The sequence below is a fragment of the Protopterus annectens genome, chromosome 1.part0, assembly GCF_019279795.1.
Source record: "Protopterus annectens isolate FY-2018-M chromosome 1.part0, PAN1.0, whole genome shotgun sequence".
Classification (NCBI taxonomy): Eukaryota; Metazoa; Chordata; order Ceratodontiformes; family Protopteridae; genus Protopterus; species Protopterus annectens.
Window position 1 is genome coordinate 357,491,523 of NC_056725.1, and position 22,975 is coordinate 357,514,497.

Genomic DNA, 22,975 nt, shown 5'->3' on the forward strand with positions numbered 1-22,975 from the left:
TTTGTCTTGCTCCTTGGTCATCTTGGTAGTAGTAATGGGGCCAGTCAGGTCAGTACTTCTAGGATGGATTATAGTCTTAAAATGACTATTAATATTTTAATGTGTTGGTTATATCCATTAGAGTCCTAGAGCGCATGGATTAGGTGTTGTACGTATGTGATTTCAGGTTTTGGCATTTGCCATGGTCTTCAGCCTTCTTTGCATGTACTCAAAATTTTGTTTTAACTAATTAGAGATCATCCTGAAAGTGTGCTCTGGCATACCTGTGAATATGTTAACATATTCTACTAGTGTTTGTTGTCATTTGTCTGAGATATTTGTGTAGCCTGTATATTTGAAGATGTGCATAATTACTTTTACTTTTTCATTTAATAATATACGACCTTGTTTATGCATATGTCAATACAATATTTTTCTTTTTGTATGTGGAGCTTTTCTCCCTGGGCCTCCGCTGAAAAAGGACATGTCCATTCAGACTTTCCCGGTAAACAAGTGTAAAATAAAATAAAATAAATAAAAATAAATAAATAAATTAAATAAAGGGATAAAGCCTGACTGCAGCCCAAGTTTGGTTTAGTTTTTTTTTAATATCCAGTACCCTTTTATTGTCACGTTTCCTTCTCCCTGCCCAATAACCCCATCCTACTTCCATCTGATGGCTCAACTTGGGCATTATTGTTTTCTCTCTCTCTCTCTCTCTCTCAGTAGAGGCATGGGATGAACATTGGGAGTCTTGCAGTCATCTGTGAGGTCTGAGGTTTTTGCATTGCTGATATCCCCTTTCTACGTGCCCTAAAATAAGTTGCAGCTGGTTGGCTATGGAGAAACTACAGCATGCACACCCAAGCCCTAAGGAGCATGCAGTATGCCATATAATATCCCACCCCAACCTGATGTCAATTGCTGTATGACCCTTCTGAAGTAATAGATAACCGATAGTATCAGTTGCCCTGTGAAGAGTCCTGAAGCCTGAATTCCACTAGAGATATCCGCGCGCACCCTCCCTCTCGGGATAGGAACACCTCATCCTCCCTGTCAACTTCATCAGGCATCCGAGCCACTAACTGAATTTGAGTCCTAGTCCACATTCCTTTAGAGAAGGAGCAGTGATGCAGAGGATGACCTGGCGGTGGGATTCTTCCACCAAGCCTGTAATGCATTAACTGACATTTAGTATACTGGAGCATATAGTTGCATGAAGAGGGCATATTCACTTCTCCCCTACTCAGGGGAGGGGCTTTGTCCATACTAGGTGCATCCTCATAGCTCGAATGCCACTGAAGACAAACCATCACAGATGCAGCTGGTATGATGGCCTCCTCAACCAGCTTTCACTCTCACTGGGGAATAATCAAGACTGGGGAACAAGTAAGAAGAGGCTTAGGATTCAACAGGTACAGTGGCAGAAAACATGGAGGGAACGAATGCACAAGGTAGGACATTTTTTGGTTAGTATGCCTTACATAATGATACATTGTTAATGTATTTGAGTTAGCAGGTATGCTTACTCTGTCTGCCTGTGAGAGAGAGAGACAGACAGACAGAGAAAGAGACAGAGAGAGAGAGACAGAGACACTGCTGCCGTCATTGTAGCGGTGGAAGGTGTAGTATGGATGTGCTGACTGTGAGCAGTCTTTTCATATTAATTGCCTTCTGTTGCTTGAAATGGTTCTGAAGATTCAATGTCATAACGTAACTAACCCTGCTGTCTTGTCAATGGTTCTGACGATTCAATGTCTCAACGTAACTAACCCTGCTGTCTTGTCAAACGTAATTGGGGAAAGTCCTACAGCCTTGACTTGAAGCACTGCTAAAACTGATTACTCGCTGCTATTTTGTCAGTTAGCTCTTCTCAACCATTCTGTTTATATATTCTTGCCAGTAAGTCAGGAGTATTGTTTGTGACAGAAATGATTGGGTCAGGAAGATAATGTGCAAGTGCTACTGCAGTGTGTGTTGTGAGAACACTATTTTTGTTGTTCCTTCACACAAAAAAAGGGTTATAGCTGTCAAGTGAATTTCTTTAATGTGACCATCTAGTTCTGCCATTTGTCTCTTCTCCCTCTGTTCAAATCGTTTATATTAAGAATGGTCCTGAATGTATCCAGTCTCTACAAGTTTAGACCCCAGACATGAACAGCATTCTTTCTCTGGCTTCCCCTGTAATACATGTTCCGTTTTCATCTATGTTTCAGAGTTCTTTTGACTGTTTTTGGGTTTGCTCCTTTCTGTACCACATACTATATCTTGTAGTGGGCTGGTGCTGAACTTGGGGGCGAATGCAGTGTTGCAGATCTAGTCTACCACTCTTATCATTTTTGTACACTGACTTTTTTTTTCTTCATAAAAAGTATAAACTCTTTATGTGCATGAAGACTTAAATGTAAACATTCTGTGCTAATAGACATGTATTACTAACATGGTCAACCTCTTCATTTTTTTGCAGGTACTTTAGCTGTGCTGAAAACAATGCAGGAACTTGGTGTGGAACCAGATGTGGAGACTTACACAAACTATGTTCTGGGATGTTTTGATAATTTTGAATCGGCACGGACCACATTAAAGGTATGTCTTGTAAAATACAGTATTTTCTTAAAAAATATGCCTTGCCTCTGTTATTGGTATGGTTCACTTATGTGAACTTGCATGAACTTGTCAAGGCTTGACTAATTTTTTTTCTCTAAAAACAAGTTTTGTGATAAGCCTACCCTGTATGCCTTGAAATTCATTTATGGTAGTTGAATGTAGACGTGAAGAGAAATTATACTGGCCAGAAAGTCCAAAAGGCAATGAAAGGTGATCTGGCATATTGACTAAAATGTGCACTGCAATCAAACTAGTTCTGTAGATCTTCCCTCTGTATGTAGGTAAAGGTCTGGCTTCAATCCACAGATAATAGAAGGATGAATGCATAACACTACTATAAAAAAGAAAGCAATAAATGCAAACATGGTAGTAACTTAGGGTAAGTAAGTGACACTCTCCGACATAGACAGCTGCAGACTGATAAGGAGATGACACAAACTTAGTCTGTACGTAGTTAGTTTGGCTTCAATCCACAGATAATAGGTAGGAGGATTAGTATATCCCTTAACTGCAGTGTACTTGTAGGTTTCTCATACCATTGCTGTATTCAGAAGGACCCAGTTTACCAGTTATTCACAGGATGTGACTGTCAGATGGTCTTGCAGTGAATGAGCATCAATGAATGGTACTGATCTAAGGCAGATGGTATTGCTTTGGAGTGACTGCAGTATTATCAGTGTATGCCACAAATGTAAGACTCTACTAAAGTCCTTAGAAGTGCACCTGATACTGACCCATTACTCATTTCCACATACATAATCATCAGCGGGTAAGATTACAATTAACAGTAATTTTTCTTTCAATATTCATGCTTCAGTTATGGCTAAAAATTAAAGGTGTTGGGATTGTTTTTTTACATTGTTTGCAACAAGAGAAGCTGAGGTTTTGTTTAAGACGTTATTCCAGTCTAGTTTGGAGTGCAGTGCTGTTTTTTGTGTGTACTTTCAAATCAAAGTTATGACATTAGAAGTGGTAAATAGAAAGTTCTCAGGGACAATACCATTTTTTTAAATTTCTCTAAATGTTTTGGGTTCCTAATACTGTCACAAGCATGGACCCCATTCCTGAGTCTCAGGTTACAATAAAAGGTCATGAAATTAATATTACTTCAGTTTAGTATGTGATGCTTGCTATGAGTGCTGCTGTTAGCACCTATTATGTGCAAGATCAACCTAGTCAGTCTTCCTACTTGTAGGTTTGTAATGGGAAAAGCAGTGTATGATTCTCAGAGCTTTGCATGGTTCTTTTTTTGCAGGCACTTAATAGATCATGGTGCTTCCTTGAGCACCATAAATGGTATTATTACTTTAACAGGAGCAGGTTTGTCACCCATGCCATGACCAGACTGGGCAACTCTCTACCGAAGTGCAGTAGACAATCTGCAAACTTAATACAGTTTAAAGAAACTGACTCCTGGTCAGAAAATGGGAAATGGTAATTTGGAGGAGTTTGTATTTCTAGAGGTACATTCTTCCTGAATGCAGGTATTAGTAGAACTTGTTAACTTTTGTATGTAAACAAAAATTCAAAGCAAGTAGTACATTCCGTCTTATGGTGTCATCCTACAAAGGGCCTGCATGTTATGTGTTATGATGCTACAATTTCCAGAGTGTTAGAAAAGTAATAATGTAGCAGTAACCAAGACACGGATCTGTTGTGACAGTTGAACCAACCACCAATAATGTGCTAACCCAGATATGCATAAAATAAAATATTTATCAGTCATATCAACAATAGGAATAGCATACCCATAAGTATAAAGATAAAATGTAGTCCTTGTAAGCAAAGCCAGTTATGTACTTTCAGTTCCATTTGTTGCTTCTCATCCATTATGTGTGCTTAAGCTGGTTGCAGCCTCTTGTAGGGCTGTCTAGTCTGGTCTGCTATGATAATCACAGTGTCCTCTTTGGGTGAGAATTGCATTGAGTTTTACTGCATGGCCTCCGAGTCATGAGGGGAGTCTAAATGATGCTGCTTTAAAAGCCTCCTATACAGCAGTGGAATCAGCCGGCTGACTAAGTTTTAGTTTAGGGGATATATTGATCTAAATTAGATCCTGTTTTTGGCTGAGAATTTTTTAATACTATTCAAGGTAGTCTGTTTTTTAAACTACTGTAATAAAGTAGTAGTTACTAAATTGTGTGAGCCTTCGTATGTTAAATAATGTCCAAGGACCATGCTTTTAAGACCTGCTTCCGTTGAGAATTGAGGACATGCATAGACAGTAGTGTATGGTTTGACGGTCAGGGAAGCAAGATGATCCGAAAGGAGTTTAAGTGCATGCTCACTGGCATAGTCCCTGGTCATAAGGTGCTTTTGTATTACAGGAATCTGTTGTGGGAGAAAAGCAAGGGCGCTTTTGCTTTTCAAGGAGCTTGTGTAATCCAGGTTTTTTTCTGCAGGCTGAGTTTTCTTGTTAATCAAGTCTGTTCCAGCAGCTCAAGGTTTTGCTTCAGAAGAAAGTCTACCTATATTTACAGCTTTAAGTCTTTCAGCCATATCAGCTACAGATTTCATAGGCATCAATCTGCTTCTCAGAATCTGTGATTCTAGCCTTTAAGTCGAAGTACTGTTCTGATGATTTTGAGAAGAATGTCTGAGATTGTAATTTTCAGCAATAGTTAGTGTACACAGGTCCAGATTCATCATCAATGTTTGTATTGTGATTTACCTCATCAGGGTCAAGAATTGAAATAAGCTTGGTAAATGGGAACATCTCCACTGGGGAGACGAGCATAAAGTCCAGGAGGCAGTTGCAGGAAGTCTGTTTTTTCTGACTTCGTGACTTTTGAAATGATGATTGTTGTAGATTTGCACCCCAATATCAACACTATGATGGCTAGGCATAATCAATACAAAGAAAGCTTTTGAATGTCAGTAAAATATTAAAAATTGGATGTTACATTTTTTACTTTATGGGCTAATAGTTTTGTAAGACATAGGCCCTTTTGAGATGGTCTTAAACTGATTTAATGGGCTCTTCTCAAAATATAACTTGATTTGAAGCAAAATTGTGGCCATCCCTTTCAAAGGAACAAGTAAAATCTGAAAATGCTCCTACTTGAGACGTCTGCTCATGTTGACATTGATGTCATTAAAGAAGAAGAGTAAAGTGGTGTTAGTGCGATGGCTCTCAACAAAAGCCATGTCGAGAGAGGAAGTATCTGACCATGGACAAGCTTATTATTATTTATTTCCAGTGGCTACCAGGAAAATCCGACTGGGGAAACGAGCCCCTTTTCAGTGGAAGTCAAGGGAGAATGTCTTCATGAGCAATAATGACACTAGTACTTGCACAACTTACAGAATGCTCAGGTAACATAAGCAGCAGTGCATACAAAGTAAATCAGTTAATCAGATAATTACAAAATAAATATGTTTGCAGCAACATGGTCAGCATTGGGTGTAATTAAGTATCCATGCATTATGTCACTTATAATTATATCCAGTTTGTCATAAGTAAATAACAGAAATGAGAAAGTCAGTGACATGTATGTGTGCATAAGAGCGGTAGTTTAAAAATAATTTAAATTTAGGAATAATAGCCAGGAGTCAAGCAGGAAATTTTTAATTGATCTTTTTAATATATGTGGATTGTTGAAGAGTTTGGAGCGGGAATTGAATTCCAGGATTTTGAGATGCAATTGGAGTAGAGAGTATATGTTCTTTGTGTTTAACTGTTGCAGTCATCACACCTGGGTTATGTGCCTGCAGGTAGCCCTCAGTCGGCCCGAATACCAGAGTCTTGGAATTTCTGCATTGGATGCTGTCGCTTTTTCCATGACATCAGGTCGTCATGGGTATAAAACAGGCAGCTGGCGCCATTACATCAGCTTTTCTTGTGAACTGCTTCTGCTTTGGGCTCCTTCTCGGCAAGTGCCGGTCGGCTGCTACCTGAAATTTTCGTTTTTCGAGTTTCAAACCTGAAGTCTCCTAAAGCGAAGTACCCCACTGGGGATTTTTTTTTTGCTCTAACCAATGTCAATAAAAGTTAACAGTTGTCTTGCCAGTGGAAAGCAAATACCTCACAAAGATTTTCATTCTTACTGCGTCACTTGTTTAGGCCTAGACCACGACGTCCCTCGCTGACAGTTTTGTGGCTTGTTTAATGCCTGAACCATTTGTTGTTGGGCTATTTTTTCGCTCTCGTTCTTCATATTCCGAAATGGCTTTGATAAGCCATCCGACTACCGATCTTTCGAAAAAGCGTAAAGATAATGACAGAGGCTACATAGGTCCAAAACTGACAACGATGCTTCCTTTAAGCTAGTCGCCAGTCCGCTGGTACTCAGGGACACACCTTTGCAGCCCCTTATGCCCGCTTCTACAGATTCGCAGGCCTCTGCTGAGACCCAGTCAGAGTCCGGTATTCCTAGAGATGCTTCTTCGACTATGGAACCTGCGGATATCTCTACCTTGGATGGGTCCGGAGCCACTGTGCAGGCACTGGCTTTTGAGGGTGTATTCCGACCTACCGATGTTTGCATTAAACCGACAACTTCATTTTTAGCTAAAACTACTGAGTTTCTCAGGGCCAGAGTATGCACTACGCCTAGAAAAACCGACAACCAAAGCGCATGCTCAAGCTCCCATGCTACAAAAACAAATGCTTAGAATGGCTGAAGTCCTTATTACCCTAATCAGGGGAAGCCAGCCTTCCCCTTCTAAGAGAGAAATAATTGAGTTCCTTTCTGATTCTACAGACCAGGAGTCCGATGACTCTGACCCTTCTGATTACTAGGACACATACCCTTATCAACCTTTGAGGATTCAGATGCAGAGGAATCCATTCCCTCTGCCTCCCCTCCAAAGGATTTTTCTTTTGGTGAAACCTTGCATACTTTGAGAGCATTTCCGCTGGGAATGCCAGGACTATCCTCTGTCCAAAAAGAGACTCAGAATTTTTAGAGTTGCCTCAGCACAGGCCTCTAGCTATACCCCCTGTCCTGGATGTTGTAGATGTCTTCATGGAGTTTAGTCTTACTCCAGACACTTTACCACCAGCCCCTAGAAAACCTGACAGGTACTACAGAGTCCTTGATTCTCACAAATGTTTCTTTAAGATTAATACGGCGGATCCAGAGACCATTTCCCAGGGACCTAAAGGTATTAAGGCTACTACAGCCAAAAACCCTACTTCTTCAGACAGGGATTCCAGAGCTTTAGACAGATGGGGTAAGAAGGTATATACCTCTGCAACTCTGGCCATCAGGGCATTGAATTGCCAGTTTCACATGTTGAAGTACCAGCAACATGTTATGGAACTAATTAAAGAAAAAATTGTGTTATTTCCAGATTGTTCAGAAAATAAAGATTTACAAGAGTTAATGCATTCTGCAAGCCAAGTTAGTAAGCATACTTTGCAGTGTGGCTTTGATACCGTAGAAGCATCTTGCAGGGCTGCAGTCACTGGGTCTGTACTGAGCAGACATGCTTGGCTGAAGGAACAAACATTACAAGACCATGACAAATCAAAATTACTTGATGCTCCTTTAAATCAGGACCATTTGTTTGGTATCAGAGCAGAAGAGGTTCTTAAAAAGATGGAAGAAAAGGCTAAATCTATGCAAACTGTTAAAGAATTCTTACAAGTGCAGCCACATAGATTCAAGTAGGTGTTGGTCTTCTAAAAACTGGTCCTTTCCAGCCCCTTCCAGGCCGTCTCAGCCCAAACCCAGGGGAACCAGACCACCAAGACTACAGTCTCAGGGTATGCAGAGATCTAAACAATGGAGTGCTCCCACCTCAAAAACAGGGAGTGGTAAACCACCCCCTTATGGGAAAAGTTCACAATGACTTTTCAATTATCCTTCCCAGCCCTGCCCAACTACTTGCGCCCCAGGAAGAAAACTTGCCCTGCATGCCAAAAACTGGATATCTGTTACTCCGGACCAATGGATTCTAAACATTGTATCCCAGGGGTACAGATTCTACTTCCATTCACTGCCAACCCCAGGTGGGTTTCCAGACCTTCCTCCAAACCAGTGGGCAGAGGCTCAAAAGCAAGTACTTTCCCTGCTCAATATTAGGGCCATTCAGCCTGTTCCAGTAGAACAAAAGGGACAGGGTTTCTACTCCAGACTGATGTTCTTCGTGTTTCACTGTTGTAGTCCTCACATATGGGTTATCCGGCTCCCTGTAGCCCTCAGTTGGCCCGAATACTAGAGTCCTTTGTATATGACATCGGTTGACGCCGGTTGTAAAACGGATGTCAGTACGTCAGGTATAAAGGGAGGCAGCCAACGCCATTTCCTCAGTCGTTTTTTGCAATGGAGCCCAAAGCAGATGCAATTCGCAGTAGTGCCGGTCAGCCGTTTACCTTAGTTTCATTTTCCGACTACCAAGTTGAAGACTCCTTCAGATAAGTACCCCGTTGGGGATCCTCTTTTCTTGCTTTAACGAATGTCAGATAAAGTTAATAACTGTCTTGCCTGTGGAAAATTCTGCGCCATGATTTCCATTCCTATTGTATAACTTGTCTGGGCCTTGAGCACAACGTCCCTAACTGCGATCTCTGTGCTTCCTTTAACCCGCATACCATACGCCATAGAGCTAAGAGTTTGTATAAGCATTTCAGAGTCTGGCCTAAGTTTGTCGGTATGGCGTCTTCTGGTCTCCCGAAACGCAAAGATAATGACCGCTACAGGCCTAGGGCTAAATCTACTGATGATGCACTGGTGAAATTGGTAGTCAGCACAGCGGTAGTCAGTGTGGCGCTTGCAACCCCTGCAGTCTGCAGATTTTCAGCCACAAGCCTTTGCCGAGACCTTTCCGGAGTCCTCCATGCCGCAGGCTGCTATTTTGTCTTCAGACCCTCTGCCTGTCGCCGGCTCAGATGGGTCCAGAGCCGCTTTGCAGGCACTGGCTTCTGACGCCTCTTCTTTTCAACTTGAGACCAGGACCAGACCGACTACCTTAGCTCAGACTTCTGTAGTTGCTAGGCCTCCCGAGTCCCTCCGGATTGCTAGTAAACCTTCCAGCTGCAAACCTACTCATAAACAGGCATCGGCCTCCCCTCCTGTACCTCAGTCCCCAGTTGGTAAAGATGACTGGTAATGATCTTTCCTTGTTTAGGGGATCATCCCCCCCCCCCTTCAAAAGAGGGCTAGGGAATTATCTCATGATGTTTTGTCTGTCTCAGATTCTGAGATTTCCATTATGTCTGCTGGTGAAGAAGCAAATTCTCAACTTTTTTCTGCCTTTGAGGATTCTGATGCTGAGGACTTTAACCCTTCTGTCTCCTCTCCAGAAGACTTTTCCTTTAAATGGGAATGTCAGGATTTTCAACAGTCTAAGAAAAGAATCGGGGAATTTTTAGATTTGCCACAGCATAAGCCACTAGCTATACTCCAGTTTTGGAAGTTGTGGATGATGTTTTCATGGAAAAGTCTTTAACTCTTAATTCTGTTCCTCCTGCCTCCAGAAACCAGATATATGCTACAGGGTTCCTGAATCTCATCAGTTCCTTTTCAGAAACCCTACTGCTGATCCAGAAATTATTTCTCAAGACCCCAAGGGTGTTAAGGCTACTATCTACTAGTATCAGCAGCAAACGTTGGAGGCTATTAAGGCTAAACTTGGAGATATTCCTTCCATGACAGAAAACAAATATTTACAAGACTTACTGAATTCTGCCACTTTAGTTAATAAGCATTCACTTCATTGTGGTTTGACACTTTTTGGAGGTTTCCTGCAGAGCAGCAGCCACTGGTTCCGTAATTAGAAGGCATGCTTGGCTCAGGGAGCAGCCTTTTTCTGAACCAGTTAAGTCTAAATTGCAGGATGTTCCTTTGCACAAGGGCCATCTTTTTGGTAATAAGGCTGAGGAGGTACTGAAAAAGTTGGAGGATAAGGCAAAATCTCTGCAAGCTGTAAAAGATTTCCTTCAGGTTCAGCCTCCTCAGTTTAGTAGGCATTATCTTTCCAAGAATTGGTCTTTCTCTGATCCTGGCAAGCAGGGTCGCTCTAGGCCTAGGGGGTTCAGATCTTCCAGAGGGCAGGCTTCTGCCCCTCAAAGGGCTAAACAATGGCATTCTTCTTCTGCTAAATCAGGGAGTTCTAAGCCAGCTTCCCAAAGCAAGCATTCTCAATGACTCCGGCCTTATTGTGCCTACCTCTGCGGACCCTGGGTTTCCTTTGGAGAGGTTAGCCAGGTTCTCAGAGGTGTGGTCTACCATCACAGACGACAAATGGGTGCTCAATATAGTAAACCCAAGGTTACATGTTTTACTTTCACACCTTCCCTGTTTTACAAGGGTACCCAGAACTCTCAGGGCAGAGGTAGGAACTCAGATTTCTTCTCTACTGACTATGGGGGCCATAGAGCCAGTTCCTGCAAATCAGGAAGGCCTAGGTTTTTATTCAAGGCTTTTTCTGATACCCAAGAAAGGAGGCACCTGGCGCCGTATTCTGGATCTGTCCATTCTAAACACTTTTCTGGTCATTCCCAAATTCAGAATGTTCACCCTTCAACAATTACTACCAATGCTGGGCAAGGATTCATGGCTGGTAACTTTGGATCTCAAGGAGGCTTACCTGCACATCCCAATAAGGGAAAGTTGCAGGCAGATGTTCTTGGTGTTTCACTGTTGCAGTCATCACATTTGGGATATCTGCTTGCAGGTAGCCCTCAGCCGGCCTGATTATCAAAGTCTTGGGTCCTGCGTTGGATGCTGTCTCTTCTTCCATGACTTCAGATAGTCAAGGGTATAAAATATGCAGCCAACGCCATTACATCAGTCTTTCTTGCCATGCGGTGCCCGAAGCAGAAGCAGTTTGCAAGTGCCGGCCGTCCAACTCCTGAAATTTTCATTTTCAAGTTTCAGAACCTAAGTCTTCAAAAAAGCTAAGGACCCTGTTGGGGATCCTTTTTCTTGCTCTAAACCGATGTCAGTAAAAGTTAACAATTGTATTACTTGTGTAAAGCAAATACCTCATAAAGATTTTCATTCGTACTGCATTCCTTGCTTAAGCCCAGACCATGATGTTCCTCGCTGTCTATTTTGTGCCTCATTAAATCCTCAAACTATTCATCATTTGTTAATTTTTGCATCAAACTATTTTGGTACTCTGTTTAATTATCCAGAAATGGCTTTGGTAAGCCCTCCAACTACCAACATTCCAAAAAACATAAACATAAAGATAAAGATAGAGACAGGCTGCATAGGTCCAAAACTGCCAACGATGCTTCCGTTAAGCTAGTTGCCAGTTCACCGGTACTCGGTGAGGTGCTTTCGCAGTCCCTGATACCTGCTACTTCAGATTTGCAGGCTTCTACTGAGACCCATTCGGAGTCTGGTATGCAGCGAGATGCTTCTTCGACTATGGAACCTGCGGATGTCTCTATCTTGGATGGGTCCGGAGCCGCTGTGCAGGCATCGGCTTCTGAGGGTGTATTCAGGCCTACTGACTTGCATATCAAACCGGCGCCATCTTCTTCTTCAAGGCCTAAAATTCGATCCACGCTTAAACTGACATCCAAACTGTGTGATCAGGCCCATATGCCTAAAAAACAAATGATAAGAATGGCCGAAGACCTTATTACTCTAATTAGGGGAAGCCACCCTTCTCTCTCTGAGACCTAGAGCTGATTTTTCTTCTGAATGTTCTGATCAGGATTCTGAAATTTCTGTTTCTTCTGATGACCAGAATTTGCCCTTATCTACCCTTGATGATTGTGATGCAGAGGACTCCATACCCTCTGCTTCCCCTCCAGAAGATTTCTCTTTTGGTGAAACTTTGCACACTCTTGGGGAGCATTTCCGGTGGGAAAGCCAGGATTACACTGACTCCAAAAAAAGGCTTAGGGAATTCTTACTCCTACCTCAACACAGGCCTTTAGCTAACCCGCTTGTACTGGACATTGTAGATGATGCCTTCCTGGAATCTAGCCTGGCCCCAGACACTTTACCTCCAGCTCCCAGGAAACCTCGCCGGTATTAGAGTACCCGACTCTCACAAGTTCCTCTTTAAGAATCCTACTGTGGATCCAGAGACCATTTCACAGGGACCCAAAGGCATTAAGGCTACTACTGCCAAAAACCCCATCTCCCCTCATAAAGATTCCAGGGCCCTGGACAAGTGGGGTAAGAAGGCATACACTTCTGTTACTTTGGCCATTAGGGCCTTAAACTGCCAGTTTCATATGTTAAAGTATCAGCAGCTTATTATTGGATTGCTTAAACAGAACATTTTGTTGTTTCCTGATTGTGCTGAGAATAAGGATTTACAAGATTTACTGCATTCTGCTGAACAAGTTGGAAAACATACTTTGCAATGTGGGTTTGATTCACTAGAGGCATCTTGCAGGGCTGCTGTCACCGGGTCTGTACTTAGAAGGCATGCTTGGCTTAAGGAGCAATCTTTGCCAGATCATGTTAAAACTAAATTGTTGGAGCTCTCTTAAATCAGGACCGCCTGTTTGGTGACAAAGCAGAAGTTGTTCTTAAAAAGATGAAGGAAAAAGCTACATCTATGCAAACTGTTAAAGATTTCTTACAAGTGCAGCCTCTTAGATTTCGTAGGCATTGGCCCTCAAAAAATTGGTCCTTTCCTGGCTCTTCCAGACCTTCTCAGTTCAAACCCAGAACCAGCAGAACACCCAGGATTCAGTCTCAGGGTGCGCACAGGACTAAGCAGTGGGGGGCTTCCACTTCCAAATCAGGGAGTAGTAATTCTCCCCCCTATGGTAAGCTGTCTCAATGACTTAACTCATTCACTCCAGTACAACTGTTTCGAGTGTGTACCTTTAACTCCTAGTGGGTATGGCCTGAGCCTTTAAAAATGAAGTTATCACCTTACAATTCTAACATACTCATTGACAGAGGTCAAATATCAATACAATTGTGTTTGCCATCATGTATGCTTCAAGATAAGTATTCTGAAACCTTGTATGTAGCATTGTTTTGGAATTATTAATGCAAGTATGTGCAAGCAATATTTTACACCTAGAAGAGCAGTAGGAGGTAACTGCAGATGCACCTGGAGGCATCACTCTTAACTTTAAAACTTCCAAGCACTTCTCAACTGACTGCTCCTTTAGTGGGAAAGATTGCTCTGCAAGCAAAAAATTGGGAACTAATTACCCAGGACAAATGAGTTTTAAACATAGTTTCCCAAGGATACAGATGTCACTTCCACAGGTTACCAACCCAAACGGTTGGCCAGATCTACCCCCAAATCAGTGGGCAGCAGCTCAAAATCAAGTACTCTCTCTTAAGATTAAAGGCTATTCAGACTGTACCAGATCTCTTAAGATTAAAGGCTATTCAGACTGTACCAGAAGAGGAAAAGGGACAAGGTTTCTACTAGAGACTTTTCCTGGTACCCGGAAAAGACAACTCATGGTGCCCTATCCTGGACCTGTCTATCCTAAACACCGTTTTGGTGATTCCAAAATTCTTCACCAGTCGCTTCCCATGATAGGCAAAGATTGCTTGGTTGGCAACATTGGATTTAAAGGAGGCCTACCTGCACATCCCAATCAGGGAATCTTGCAGAAAATACCTACACTTCAAAGCAGACTGCATGCAGTATCAATTCTCTGCACTGCCCTTTGGCTTATCTACTGCACCCAAGGTATTTACAAAGTGCCTAGCTCCAGTCATTGCATTTTGCACGCAAAGAAATATTCAAGTATACCCATAACTGGATGATGGTCTAATTCAGGCAGAAAGCCAGGACATGCTTCTGAATCATCTGGCATTTGTACTAAAGGTGTTAACTTAAGAAATCACATCTGGTACTCTGTCAACAAATTATATTCCTGGGAGCAAGCTTGAACACAACTTCCCAGATGGCTTTCCTCACACCAGAGAAACAAATTCATTTGACAACTTACTTCAAACTAGTGGCCACAAAAAATATGCTGTCTGCAAGGCAAGTACTACAAGCTTTACGGTTCATGGCCTCATGCATTGTACTAATTGCATATGCAAGACTGCATATGAGGAAACTACAGTGGCATCTAAAAAGGCTATGGTGTCAACATTCTCAGGATCTATAGTCGATGATTCCTATCATACCTTCCCTAAGATTAGAATTCCTTTGGTGGGCAGAGGCCTGCCACCAAAACAAGAGACTACCATTCACTCTTAACCCCTGCCACCCAAACCCTAACAACAGACGCATCAGACTATGCATGGGGGGGGGGGCTCAACTGGCAGGGAAGTGCATTCAGGGCAAGTGGAACCCAAGTCAAATGCACCTGCATATCAGTCAAAAAGAAATGTTAGCTGTACAGAATGCTCTGACAGCCTTCAAGGACCATATTCTTCCAGGACAGTTAATGGTAAAGACGGACAACGCCACTATTATGTGGTACATAAACAAGCAGGGGGGTACCCATTCTTACCCCCTCTGCTGACTAGCCATGGCTCTGTGGAACACATCCTTGAGCTACCAAGTGCATCTTCAGGCTCAATTCCTGCCAGGAAAACTAAATACACTGGCAGGTGAACTAAGCAGAAATCTCCTGGACCCACATGAGTGGAAACTGAAACCAAAGATGTTAAGTTGTCAATCTCGCCTTCATTCTTGCTGGATGGGTTCGGAGCCGATCCTCGGCTCCGACTCTGCCACTTACTAAAGCTCGAGAGCTTATTTTACTGGCTCGAGGCAACCCTATATCCCATGATGCTAGACGATAACTCCCCAGATCTCGTTTGCCATACCTTCCCTTTTTATCCCTTATATCCCTCCCCCTCCACTCTTAGGTTAGGCCTTAAGCCTGCCCCTTTCCTAATTTTTCTTAGGGATCCTGTGGAGTGTTTGGGTGTGTCAGTATCCCTATTAACATTTTTATTGTTAATTTATAGTTTTTTGAGAGTGTGTGTGTTTTTCTCTTACCTTTGTGAACCCTCGACACTGTTATGTCGAAGGAACCAAAGAAAACTAAGGTCTCAGGCTTTAAGAGGGGTGACTCGTGCTGTCAGAAAATGTCTCTGACAGACGGTCACACTTCTTGTGTTTACTGCCTGGGACCCCTGCACCTGCAGGACTCTTGTTCAGTATGTCATGCATTCAGTCCAGGAGTCCTGCAGGAGCGCAGGAACAAACTTATACAGAGGGGCTTGTTAAAGCCCGAGGGCTCCCCGACTAAGTCTGCGTCGGGGAGGCCCTCGAAACCAGCAAAACCATTGGCTCCAAGTACTAAGCCTTCGGCTGCTGGCTCCTTGTCTGTGCCTAGATTGGCTCTGGCTGGAGCCGATCCCTTTGAGTCACAGGTTCCGGTCTCTGCACCACTCGGTGCCGATACCTCTGAGCCTATGCTTTCACTGTCTGCTCTGGCTGGAACTGACGTGTCCTCAGCTCCGTTGGCTCCATCTAAGAAGAGGTCAAGATCCCCTTCATTGGAGTCCATCCATTCGGCTCCGAGGTCTCCCCTGCTCTTGGAGCGGAGCCATCGGAGCCGATCTTATCGGTCGTCCAGACTTTCAGATCACGACCTTGAGAGAGTGAGTAAGTAGGCTGTTAAAGTCTCAGGCATTGGCCCAGATGATCTCTAGCCTGTCTCATCAGACGGTAGCTATTACGACTCCACCTAATTTTCCTCCTTCGACTCTCCCTCAGAGTTCGGAGCTGGAGCTCCTCGGAGCTGTGACTGTTGTGGCGTCGGAGCTGATACCGCCCCCTTCGGCTCCTTCGTCTTCCGCTCCGATATCCTCCTTGATACCTTCATTGGACGGATCCGGGCGCCTGATCTCTCTCGTCTGCTCCGAGGGGACGAGTGGCATTGGACCATTGTCCGACCCCGTTCTCCCCCTCGGAGCGTCGGCGCTGGTGAGCTCGGCCCCGACATCAGCCTCGGAACCTTCCCTGTCGGTGCGGCCTGGGGTTCCTACCTCTTCGGAGCGGGGGCCCTCTGGCCTTTCTGATAGGGGAGCCTTCGAGGTGATGAGCGTACTAGCCCCAGGGCATAGTCAACGGTCAACTCCATCAGCTCCTCCCACTACAGTGCCTGCTGATGTCTCTTCCCACTATCTTGCTCCCGGACTCAGAGATCCAACGCCTCAGGTTTCCCCACTGGGAATTTCTTCCTCTTCCGAGGCTTCTCCTGACCTGTTAGCGGAGCCTCCGCGTAAGAGGACATGTAAGAGGAAGCATGTGGACTCCCCTGAGTCCATTGCATCTGACACCGACTTGGATGAGTCGGAGGGATCCCCAAAGTCCCCCTCTGAGGATGTCTCTTTCTCAGACATCCTAGAAATCCTGAAGCAGAGGGGGAACTGGTCTTCCCTTAATCCTTCCGAGGACAAGTCTGTGTACCTGGAGGCGTTTGGTTCTCGACCCTCCACCTCCTGGGTGTCTCTGCCTTTCGACCCCCTTATGGAAGTAGTGGCTTGGAAGGCATGGTCGGCCCCGGATTCGGTGGAACCCACCCCTTGGAGGCCATCTAAATTCATCACAGCACCAGTTGACAAGCATTTCCTAACAAAAGGTGTACCGGCGGATGCCATGGGTGGTGGCTGCAGCCACCAAGAAGGAACTAGCTGATCCTTCAGTACCTATCCATCCTCCTAATAAGGATTCTAGGACCATGGATAGGTACGGTAAGCGGATGTTTTCTTCAGCGACCTTTGCCATGCGGTCGCTGAATTACTTGTGTCACTTCACCCTCCTTCAGAGAGATATTCTCAAAGAGTTGGGAGAAGTCTTAGAGGATCCATCAGCTGCTGGGTCCCAGGATAAAATAAACTCACAGCTTGGAACCCTGAACTCGATTGTTAACTCCTCCATGCGTCTAATTTCATATGCAGCCGATGGAGCGAGTAGGGCCGCAGGCACAGGAGTGGCCTTAAGGTGTCATGCCTGGATGCGGCTGTGTAATCTCGCGGACCCTTTCAAGGCGTCCTTCACAAATTCCCCTTTTGATGGTTCGGCTTTGTTCGGACCTCAAGTGAAAGACTCCTTGACCAGATGCGAACAAGATGGCAAGACTCTTTCTGCCGTAGGATTCTGCTTCTCCACCCCTTCAAGACCATACCCTAAGGGCCAGAAGGGTGGTAAAATGTGGTTCCGCAAATCTCAAGGAGTCACGCCTGACGCAAGAGGTCAGTTCACCCCCAGAGGCAGAGTGGGTAACAACAACAGACGCCGCCCTAGGGGCAGAGGGGGTCCGCAGAACCAGGGTAGCAGGGAGCCTCTCTCTGACAAAACCCTTCCAGCATCCCTGAGATGTTGCCCAATTGTCCACCTTCGGAGGCAGTCGGGGGAAGATTGTCGCTGTACCCAATAGCCTGGCTTTCCCTTACTCAAGACAAATGGGTACAGTCAATCATATCCGAGGGTTACAAAATTCCCTTTATCCAAACCCCAATTCAGCAAAAGGGAACCCTTCCAAACGTTCCACCCGGTCTAAGGGAACTAGCAGTATCAGAAATATCAAAACTGCTAGCAAAAAGAGCCATCCAGCCAGTCCCAGCAGACCAACTAGGATCCAGTTCTTTTTGGTACCGAAAAAGACAGAGGACTGGAGACCAATATTAGATCTCAGCAAACTAAACAAGTTTGTAAAGAGAACAAGATTCCGGATGGCCACGCTACAGTCCATTCTGTCCTTTCTGGGCAAGGACAATTGGATGTGCTTCGTGGACCTTCAGGATGCGTACTATCACATCAGAATTCACAGGCGCTCCAGAAGGTTTCTCCGCCGCTGGGGCCAGTCACTACCAATTCAGAGCCCTGCCCTTTGGTCTCACTACAGCCCCCAGAGTGTTCACCAAATGTATGGCAGCGGTTACGGCTCACCTGAGATGGCAAGGATTTCAGGTGTTTCCATATCTAGACTGGCTCCTCACTGCCACCACCAGGCATCAACTTCTCCAAGCCAGAGCTTACACCATTCACATTTGCAGAGGGCTAGGAATCTCTATAAATTTTGAAAAGTCTGCCTTGTCGCCTTGTCAGTCTATTACCTTTATAGGCGCCAACTTGAACACTGTACAACTTTCAGCAAAGTTAACAGATCAAAGGTCTTAGATATTCAAAACCATGTCCATGTTCTTCAGAGCGACAAAATTCAGGCCAGGTATGTCCTGAAAGTATTGGGTCTTGTGGAGGCCGCCATAACACTTCTTCCCCTTGCACGTTTTTACATGCGTCTTCTACAGTGGATGCTGTTCGCCCAATGGTCTTTTCAGCAACTCCCCATGCACCACAAGATCATGATAACTTAAACTTGCAAAAGTCATCTGTCCTGGTGGATATTGTCCCCTCAAGTCCATCAGGGCAGACCCTTTGTTCCTCCTCCCCTGGTTGCCACGGTGACATCGGACGCCTCCCTGATCGGGTGGGGGGGCATTTTCAGGGCAGGATGGTCCATGGCACTTGGCAACCTTTCGAGCGCCACCTGCACATAAATGTCCTAGAGATGAGAGCAGTGCTTTTAACGTTGCAAGCCCTCCACGACTCTCTTCCCCTAGGAACTATTGCAATCCAAACGGACAATATGTCCGTAGTGTGGTATATCAACAAGCAAGGCGGAACCAAGTCCTATCCCCTGTGTCGAGAGGCACTCAGACTTTGGCAATGGGCGATCTCCTCTCAGCGGTATCTGATAGCAACGCATATCCCCGGGAAGTCCAACATCATAGCGGACAGGTTGAGCAGAGCTATACTCATGCCACAGTGGTCTCTCAAACAATCGGTAGCGGAAGAGATTTTTCAGAAGTGGGGCCTTCCTTGCTGCGATCTTTTTGCTACACCCCAAAACAGCAAATGCCCCGACTTCTTCACCCTCTTCCCCCTTCCAGGCCATCCCCTCAGAGACGCTCTAGTCCAAGATTGGCCTCGGGGACTTCTCTATGCCTTTCCACCCTTTCCTCTAATCCCACAAGTAATTCAAAAAGCAACTGCCTTGAGAGCCAAGTTGATTCTCATTGCCCCTTATTGGCCTCGACAGATATGGTTTCCATTCCTACATCGTTATCTTTTGGTTCAGCCTTGGCATCTGGACCCAGCTCCAGATCTGTTGACCCATCAGTCGAGGCAGCTGCACCAATCCCTACATTCTCTCAACCTCACTGCTTCGTTGCTCCACTTCCGTCTTTAGCCAGGCTTCCTATGATTTCTAATCCCATCCGGGATATCATAGTAGCTTCCCTTAAATCTTCCACCAGAAGGATTTACACTAGTAAATGGAAACGTTTCTCCTTCTGGGCAAAGGCAAGGAATATAGATCCCTTTTCTGCCCCAGTTCATTCGGTCTTAGACTTCCTAGCCGAAATTTTTCATTCAGGGTCTTCTGCCTCTACAGTAAAAGTTCAGTTGGCAGCCATATTGAATTTTCATATAGGCTTATCGGACCACAACATCATGTCCCATAAGCTTTGCAAAGCTTTCCTTAAAGGTGTATTTTTACTTAAGCCTCCGATCAAAGACCCTCCACCTCAGTGGGATCTTAATTTAGTCTTAACATCCTTGATTCTTCCCCCCTTTGAACCTGCGGTCTCCTGTTCATTGAAATTTCTTTCCTGGAAGACACTCTTCCTAGTCACCATTACTTCTGCTAGGAGAGTATCTGAGCTTCACGCCCTCTGCATTCGTCCTCCCTACTTAATCTTCCATAAAGACAGAGTTTCTCTAAGGACTAATCCATCCTTCTTACCCAAGGTGGCTTCGCAGACAAATTTAAATCAATCAATTGATCTCCCAGTTTTTTTCCCAAACTATACTAATAGAGCGGAGCAAAAGCTACATTATCTAGATGTTCACCGCCAGCTCCGATACTATTTAGATAGAACCAAACAAATAAGGAAGTCTGATCAACTGTTTTTATCGTATGCAGAAAATAAAGGCCTTCCTGTATCCAAGGTAACCCTATCTAGGTGGCTGTCTTCTATGATTACATCTATTTATCAACTCAGAGGCAGAGAATTAACTTCTAAGCCACAAGCCCATTCAACTAGAGCACTAGCTACATCTACAGCTTTTCAAGCTAGACTACCAATAGACACTATCTGTGCGGCAGCCACATGGGCCTCCCCTCATACCTTTGTTTCGCATTACAAATTGGGCATGGCCTCCAGGGACAGAGCAAAATTTGGTTCCACCGTTCTCAAGAGTCTGTTCCAATGAGCCACCCAGGATGAAGGTGCTAGGGATGCGGTCCCATCCAGCAAGAATGAAGGCGAGATTGACAACTTAACATTGAGAACTGTATTACGAACTGTAGTTAAACTGTTAGGTTATAGTAACTAATTTTTATGTAACTTGTATTTTGCTTTTTTCCTTTTCTTTTATTTTATTTCACTGTATTGTAACTATATTGTCTTGTACCTATGTGGAGCTTTTCTCCCCGGGCCTCCGCTGAAAATGGACATGTATCCAGTCGGACTATCCCGGTCAACAAATGTAAAATAAATAAATAAAATATGTACCTACCATAACGTTCCATGTTAGTTGTCTTCTCTCACCTTCTTTCTTGCGTCCCACCCATCATCCCCCTAGCCTGGACAGACCGAGAAGATCTTCCCTTCTTTGAAGGGTCCTTATATTCCCTTGTTTCACCATCTAGGTGTCCTAGGATATCTATAGTGTAGATAACTATCTTTGGGGAGGGTTTATTCCCTCTTCCTCCTCCTTTCCAGTTGGAGGATTTTGTTTTATTGGCCTATGCTAGGTTTTTCAGCTTCCAAATGAGATCTGGGGAGTTATATCCTAGCATCATGGGATATAGGGTTGCCTTGAGCCGGTAAAATAAGCTCTCGAGCTTTCTCCGAACCCATCCAGCAAGAAAGAAGGCGAGAGAAGACAACTAACGTGGAACGGTATGGTAGGTACATAACTTCTCAATTTTCAACATGTTGATAAACAAATGGGGGAGCCCAGATAATAGACCTGTTTGCCTCCCCCCAGAACTACCAATTGGACAAATTCTGCACAAGGACTCCCCGCAAACAAGCTTGGAAAGTGGATGCTCTGTCCTTCAGCTGGAAAATTCTATCAGTTTATGCCTTTCCTCCTCTCCCTCTCCTCTCCATAGTACTACTAAAGATCAAACAGGACAAACCAAGGATGATACTGATTGCACCAGACTGGCCACGCCAACACTGGTATCCCCCTCTTGCGCAGTGTGTCACAGCTGGCACCATGGCACCTACCTCAGACCCCTACCCTGCTGTCTCAGCAGGAGAAACAGATTTTGCACTCCCAGCTTCAAACCCTGAACCTGGGGGCCTGGCTAATTACCTAATGTCTCCGTTACCATCCCTCAGTAAACAAGTGTTGGATGTCATTTTGGAGGCAAGCAGGCCTACTACTAGAAAATCTTATGCTTTAAAATGGAAAATATTCTGTGTCTGGAACCATACTCAAGGGATGGCCACAGCAGCAGCCAATTTACCTCAGATTCTTCAATACTTAACTGAGATGCTTCACAAGGGCCTTTCCTTTTCCTCCATCAAAATTCATGCTTCAGCCATTTCAGCTCATTACAACACAGAACCACCCCTCTTTTCTCACCCACTGCTGAAGCAGTACCTCAGAGGGGCCAAAAAGGTTAAGACCACCCAGGAAAGCCCCAACTCCAGCCTGGGACCTTAATTTTATATTGGAAAAACTTATTTGAGCCACCGGCAAATGCAGAGTTAAAATTCCTTTCTTGGAAAGCCGCTTTCCTTTTAGCAATCACTTCAGCAAGAAGTGTATCTGAATTACAGGCCCTTATGGCAGTGGAGCCTTTCATCATCTTTCATGCGGACAGGGTGTCCCTCAGGACCAATCCCTCTTTCATACCCAAGGTGGTATCCAGTGTGGTCCTTAATCAGTCCATTCTTTTGCCAACCTTCTTTTCTAATCCACAGAACAAAGGGGAATGGATACTGCACTCCTTAGATGTGCACAGACAACTTAGATTTTACTTGGACAGGACTAAACCTCAAAGGAAATTTGCTGCAGGGGCAGAGGGGAAGGCTATTTCAAAGCAAACCATTTCTAAATGGATAAGCTACTGCATTCATTTCTGCTATAAGCATCATGGAAAACCTGTCCCACAGGGGATTAGACCCCATTCAACTAGGGTTGCATCTACCTCTACAGCCTTTCTCAGAGGTGTCCCTACCAGAGACATCCTAGAAGCTGCTACCTGGAGTTCTATACATACTTTCACCAAGCATTACCATTTGCCAATTTTCTCTAAATCCAGAGCTGGCTTTGCCACTGCAGTCTTGCAGGGCCTTATAGCTGGTCCTAATGCTCTCTAAATTTCTCTTCCCGTCCTTAGCTTTGGGAATCTACCCAAATGTGATGACTGCAACAGTGAAACACGAAGAACATAGTACAGTTGTGTACACTTACCATAAATGTATATGTTCGAGTGTATTCACTGTTGCAGTCCTTGTTACCCTCCCTCCAGCCCCCTGACTTATTTTGCTATTCCTCTGATATTCAA

At 44.4% G+C, this 22,975-nt stretch overlaps 1 protein-coding gene across 1 annotated transcript in view; it reads left to right on the forward strand.

Moving 5' to 3' along the window:
- Positions 1-22,975, forward strand: part of LRPPRC (leucine rich pentatricopeptide repeat containing) — a 1,486,422-nt gene that overhangs the window by 350,140 nt on the left and 1,113,307 nt on the right. Inside the window, exon 12 of the mRNA XM_044079460.1 lies at positions 2,447-2,565. Within this exon, the coding sequence (XP_043935395.1) occupies positions 2,447-2,565 (119 nt within the window). The remainder of the gene's footprint in view (positions 1-2,446; positions 2,566-22,975) is intronic.